At 47.3% G+C, this 6,558-nt stretch overlaps 1 protein-coding gene across 1 annotated transcript; it reads right to left on the minus strand.

Moving 5' to 3' along the window:
* Positions 1-2,027: 2,027 nt before the first annotated feature.
* On the minus strand, positions 2,028-4,000 carry LOC123170953 (subtilisin inhibitor CLSI-I-like). The gene is made up of 3 exons (XM_044588649.1): positions 3,938-4,000; positions 2,897-2,928; positions 2,028-2,283 (listed from the first exon to the last, which is right to left on the minus strand). Exons 1-3 carry the CDS (start codon positions 3,998-4,000, stop codon positions 2,028-2,030), a joined length of 351 nt encoding a protein of 116 aa, XP_044444584.1.
* Positions 4,001-6,558: the final 2,558 nt, after the last annotated feature.

Consider the following 6,558-nt stretch of genomic DNA (forward strand, 5'->3'; position numbering starts at 1 on the left):
TAAGTTATTAGCTATGTGATGCATAAAAATACCATGCTTTTCACACATACGTTATCGGGGTAAGTTTTCAACAATCCCCAAGCCCCGGTCAAAATGTTACCACAGTGTTCGTACATAAAACATATCATGTTTGGGGGACATATATTATCAGTTCTTTGACGCAGAAGTTGTCGGGTATGTTTCAAAAAAAAATAATCCCTCGGTCAAAGTTACCGTGGTGTACGTAAGTTATCAAGTGTGTGGTGCTTCTATGATCATGTTGTTTACGGAGAAAGTTTTATCGGGGAGTATGTTTGAACAACTTATTTTTTCTATGGGTCAAAGTTATCAAGGTGTTTGTATATAATTTCTCAGATCTGTGGTACATAAGTTATCACGTAAGTTACACATAATTTACCAGGGGATGTTTCAACCAACTTTACCTCTGGGTCAAAGTTACTGCGTTGTTTGTGCGTAAGTTATCAGACATTTGTTCGTATATTATCATGCTATTTACACAGAAGTTATTGGGGTGTGCAATTGGTCTCGGTTAGTAATCATACGTAAAATGTTTATAGTGTACTTGGTTGTTGAGGCACCTGCTTGATGTGCGGTCATTCGGATGCACGCATGGTCAAGCATAAACATTCTAATTTAGTGTTCATGCATGATTATGTCGCTAGCCTAGTTGGTAGTAGGATTATATCCTCAACTTGAAGGTCTCAGGTTCAAGTCTCTCCTCAAGTGATTTTTAAACCCTTTTTTAACCTTAAAAACTGTAGAAGGAAAGAGCGGCATCATTAACGAAAAAACCGGTTTGAAAGATCGGATGGGATCAGGGAGATTAAGAGAAAAGATCGGATGGGGTCAGCAGGATTAAAGGGAAATAGCGGATGGGGCAGCGAAATTAGAAGGAAAGAGCGGGCGGGGTCTGCAGGAGAAGCGGATCCATCCGATGCAGATCATGTGATGCGCGGATCGTTCAAATCTGAGGCAGAATTTCGATCGGTCGGAAAATAGTTTTCTTGTATAACATAATGTGCAAAATTGTAATGGCATTTTGCCAACTCAAGTTGTGGTGGCATAGATCCAATTAACCCTTTAGACATTGGAGTACAAAGATGGGAATTTGTGCCATGGAGTATGTTGCAAAATAGTATAAATTATTCAATAAGAGTAGAAAAATACATGATTTGAACATAAAGACATATATTTATGTTTTATGATGTACTGAAAGACCTACAATGCGACTAAATTAATCGCCACATACCGGATTAAGAACTAAGTAAATCAACAACTTGCATTACTGCGAAACAAACCATATCAGCATCATCGTCTCCTTCCCTCAAGTCCATGGCGGTCGTCCTGTTTAACCCGTCAATGGTGAGGGTGGTGTCGTTACGAACGAGCTCATGGTCGAGTTTGGTTATCGGCACAGAGTTCAAAGTGGTTGGACGATGACATATTAGAGGCCAGCCGATGTGTCCGTTCCAGGAGGACACTGGAGGCACGGGGTCGGTACTGGGAGAGGGAGCGGCAACAACGCGGCCTCCCACAAAGGTTCTTATGCCGATGAACTCCTGAAGAAGGGTGCGGCAAGCGCCAACATGACCAGATGGTTGCCGCCGGCGGCGGCCCACGAGGATTGCAAACGAAAATCCCACCTGCCCGAAGTTTGCACATTAGACATGTTTTTCTTTTCAGTGTGTGTCATTTCTCCCGGTAGTATTTCGGAAGGGAGCAATGTATTGGCTCTCCCTGTATTCTTGAGGACTTAATGTGTTTCATGGATGTATACAGCGAGTTATTTTTTGGCATCAATTAGAGATGCTCCAACGATGATTTTCTTGCCAGTTTGCCAAAAGTGACGGGACGTTGCTCTATGACTTTATTTTATTATTGAAAAAGACTTTCCACTCGCTTTATACATAAAGCAATAACTTTGTTTTATTCAAGTGTGTTTTCTTTGCATCTTCATGCTTTCTTCAGCCGAATAGGGCTTCTTGATCTTCAACCCTTGACCTGCTGGCGGCAAGGTGAGGCGCTAGCTAGCCGACGGCAGGGGTTCCCACGACGGGGCCGCTGGCGTTGCCGGCGTCAAAGAAGACGCGGACGCGCTCGGCGTTGTACCCCGGGGCGACGGTGGTGCCATTGGGGACCACCTCGATCGCCACGTCGGGTCTGTCGGCGTTGATCTGCGTCACGGCCTGCGTCGCCGGCCAGCCCACCACCTCCGGCCAGGACGTCTTGCTCATCTTCCGCGGCCTCCTCCTTGATCTCCTCGGATTTGGAAGCTCGATTGGTCTGCAAAAACGTTAGTTCATGGTCACACTAAGGATTGGGAAGGAATAGAAATCAAACTGCGCGAAACAAGTGCTAGTATGCACCAATGCAAAGGCAAGCGCTTCAGTTGTGTGTGGTTGTGGAGCCGGGTAATGTGTGTATTTATATGCGCTGGAGTTGGCGATGCATCTCATCTGCATGGTACGTATCTGTGACCTTGGATGAGGCGGGCTGTCATTGGGCACGTCGCTCCTTTGCCGGAACCTTGGTTTCGTCGTCCTTTGTTAAGCTCACGCTGACAACAACACGCGTGACGCGTATGTATTGTTCGAAAACTATATTTGTGCAAGGAGATTAATACGCCGATGCGCAAAAAAAAAAAAAGAGATTATACGCCATGCCCACGCACGTACAATAGAAATTGTGCAGAAGTTTAGGGCGGCAAAATTTCGTGTTTTGACCTCTTTACGAAACTTTAGTAGGATCTGATCCTGGTTCGAAATTATTTTGAGATCTGACCCTTTGTCCTACGGCCATAGACATTAATGGTAGGGTTACACAACCTACCGCCAACAACTCTGGCGGTAAGACTTAACTGCACCGTCACGGTAATTTGACGTGAAAAATAGCTTACCGCCAGTGTCTTTGGTGATAGGCCGTGTAACCCTACCACCATGGTATTTGGCGGTACGCTCTTAAAAATGCATGTGAGTGTATGCAAGCATTGGTCTTTCTTACGCTCTGACGCACTGTGCAAAAATATGCACTTACATCCATCTCTTTTTTTCTCTCTTCAGCCACATGCATTACTAGTAGCTCCTAGCTCTGGACGTGGCAGACTTAAACAATTGGTGGACGGCTAGCTAGCAAACCACTGTTCTTCTCTGCCATGGTTCGTAGCAGTATATTACTTATCAATTTCTTTGCAACGAGCCAGGCCCAGCCGGCATGCATGCACGGGCAACCACATTTTCAAAGCAAAGGTAGTGGCAGACCCTACCGCCAAGGACCCTGGCGGTAGGGTATAACTGTCTGCCGTCAAGGTTTTTGGCGATAGGATATTTTTCATATTATAACGATGTCATAACGCAGTTAAATCCTACCGTCGAAGACTGTGGCGGTAGGCAGTGTAACCCTACCGTCAATGACTACGACGGTAGGAAAATGGTCAGATCCCGAATTATTTTCAAATCAGAGTCAGATCCTACTAAAATTTTACAAAAGGTTCAAAACACGAAATTTAGCCGCTTAGGGCCGGCTCCATGGAATGAGGCCACGCATGTCACTGCGATCACAGCATGCGCGTGTTATATGCCGCCAAAATCACGTCATGCTTACAACATTCGTTACATTGGTAGACTTCTTCTATGAAACGGCCACAGCTAGCTATTTATTGTTAAAGATGTTTTTATAGACAAAGTAGAGTGGAATCTTTTAAAGCATCTACAACCAAACCCCTTAAATTCCCTCTATATGTCTGGACGGATGGCCCGGTCACTTCTTGTCACCAAATTGGCTCCCAACCGGACCCCCTCAAACCGGCCCTATATATACGTCTGGGCTAACCAGCAACCCGAAACCCAACCGATACGTGCAACGGATATGGGACATCCGGCCGTGGCCGTCACGTCGGATCCGGTAGGCGGGACTCATCTCAAATCCGCTCCAAACTGACCAAGTCCACCAAATCGCCCGTCATCCTCCCGTGTTCGTCCTCCATTTCCCACGTCTGAGCCATTGCCCTCCTCCACTCTTGCTACCCGTCCACGCCGCCATCCTCGTCTGCCGTCGTAGATGTCAATGCCGAGTACCCCATCTCCCACACCTCCATGGACGATGCCTCAATGGAGTCCGTGTCGCTCCCGGACGCCGTCTCTTGCAAGGCGGAGATCATTGCTCAAAGGAATCGATGTGCCCGGCAGCGCGTCCGGGAAGCAGCAGAGAAGATAGTTGCGAAGAGGGAAGCTTCGGAGATGGCCGGTGAGGGCATGGACTAGGGCGCGTCCGATCTGGGAAGAAGGAAGAAGCGGTCAATCGAGCCCGAGTATGTTGCGGCCACCTAGCGGCTAGGCATCCCGGATACCTTCTTAAAGGATGCCTCTGCCATGGACACGATGTATGAATTGCCGCAACTCAAAGGCAACGGACAACGTCGAGAAATGCCGACACCGGACATACCCATTTGATGTTCGACGATATGCTCGAGCAGGAACCGATACATTCTTACCCCATATGTCTTTTGCATCGCTTGCTTTGTTTGTTGCACATACCACTGAATCAATCTAGGGATTGTAGTTTCATTGTGAACCATATTGTACAAGGCGTTCATGTTGAACATGATAAAATGCTGGTCAAGAGCCTATGCATTTTGATGGGTAATACCAATTCCTTTATGTATGAAGTCGGGCAAACATTGCGCACTAAAAGAAGGTACCAATTCCATCACAAGCTTTGAAGATGTGTTGTTGTATGAATCTTGGTTGGCCACAAGCATGGATCCAATTTGTGAAACCGAGTAAAAGGGCGTCAAGTATTGGCAAAAATTCACAAACTCTACCATGAGAAAAGGAACTATGTGGAGCCAAACCTTATCCATACCACTCACAATAAGGGCTCTCTCCAACATAGATGGTCCACCATCCAAGAGAGCGTCAACAAGTTTGTCGGTTACTATACACAAGTGGTTAGCCGGAACCAAAGTGGCATTGGAGTCCAAAGCCATGTAAGTTTGATTTGCTTCACATTGTCATCATTTGTATTTTCACTATGGTTGTTGCATTGTCTTGCGTGGTTTTTTCTTTGCTATTTGGGGTTGCCGGCGAGTTTGTACTCTCAAATCAAGGGCGAGCCATTTTACTTTGTCCCATTGTTGGATGAACTGAATGGGAACCAAAGTGACAAACCGTTGTTGAAGTGCTCCAAGGCGGCACCAAGAAGATACAGAAAAATAGTGGCTCTAGCTACCAAAAATCGATTGGATTGGATGCCAAAGAGGAGCAAAGTGGAGGGGCAGACGTACAAGCGATCATGCCAAAGAGAAACCTGCAGGTGATGGGAAACAAGTGGGAGAAGGAGCAGGTTGCGCATGATGGCGCGGTGCTAAATGTCCTCCACATGGACGGGCATTTTTTCATGAAGGAGGTGAAGAAGAAGGAACGGTACAAGCTCTTCTTAGATGTGCAAAGGAGAGGATGAAGTTCGATTGGACGAGGGTGAAAGAGAAGTTGAGCATGGGAAGGGGTGGCAACGCATGGGATTGAGAGAGAGAGAGGGGGGGGTTGAGACTTGCAAGGGACACCGGAGATTCTATGATCATGTTGTAAGACACTAGCCTCTTATATGATGGAAGCAAGAAGTGCATTGAGATGAACAAGAAGGAGATCAACGAACACAACAAAAGACTCAATTGGTTCATTCGTGTGTCGCCTATCTATGTATGAATTGTTAAATTTTATTCTCGCATGTTTTGAATTGTGGTTTATTTTGCTTTGTCGAATTGTTGAATTTGTGAATTGGTGCCATATGCTGGACATGCATAGCTTTCCATGGATATGGGGTTCGGATATGAGGAATGTGGTTGTCCGGCAGGACATTTGAGGGGCGAGCTGATGTTCTCCGCGGATGCGCCCACGGATTTAGGGGACTGGATTGTAGATGCTCTTAGTAAGTTTCCTGAATGTTATTTGATATGTAGAATGTAATTGTTGGGGTTTTGGTGCGACATATGCCAACGGGTGGCTTATCATGGTGGGGGATAGTAAGACGTCGCCGGTGCCAGGAGGCGGGACGAGGCATAGACATGTACGCCGGCGAACTTTACCCAGGTTCGGGGCTCTCCTAGGAGATAACACCCCTAGTCCTGCTCTGCGGGGTCTCCGCATGATCACTGTATCGACAAGTAGCTACAAGGTGCTCCTTGAGCTGTTTGCTAGAGGAGGAAGAAGGGCAAGGCTAGCTCTCTCCTCTCTCTATGTGTGTGGTGGTGTAGTCTAAGGATCTGAACCCTTTGCCTGGGTGCCCTGGGGGGTTTATATATGCCTACCCCCTAGGGGTACAATGGTAAACTAGCCGGGTGTAGGCCCAGGCCGTCGGTGTCTCTTGTGACTGGCTTCTCCGCTGGCTGCTGGGGCCCACCGACTGGTGGGCCCTGCCGGCTATCTTGTACTTGGCCGACAGGCCGCGCCCGCCGCTGGCGGGTCTTGCCGGCTGCTCAACACTATAGTCGTGCTTCTAATGATGCTTGCTTTGTCGATGAAGGCGTGGCTACAGTTCCGCCGCCTGGCGGGCGTTCACTGT

The sequence above is a fragment of the Triticum aestivum genome, chromosome 7D, assembly GCF_018294505.1.
Source record: "Triticum aestivum cultivar Chinese Spring chromosome 7D, IWGSC CS RefSeq v2.1, whole genome shotgun sequence".
NCBI classification, from domain to species: domain Eukaryota; kingdom Viridiplantae; phylum Streptophyta; class Magnoliopsida; order Poales; family Poaceae; genus Triticum; species Triticum aestivum.

Coding starts and splice junctions, on each gene's coding strand:
- LOC123170953 (XM_044588649.1), bottom strand. CDS start 4,000: ATGGCTCAGACGTGGGAAATGGAGGACGAACACGGGAGGATGACGGGC. Junction 2,929..3,937: donor CGGGCGATTTGGTGGACTTG/GTCAGTTTGGAG, acceptor CCATGGTGGTAG/GGTTACACGGCCTATCACCA. Junction 2,284..2,896: donor TATCACCAAAGACACTGGCG/GTAAGCTATTTT, acceptor ACGTTTTTGCAG/ACCAATCGAGCTTCCAAATC.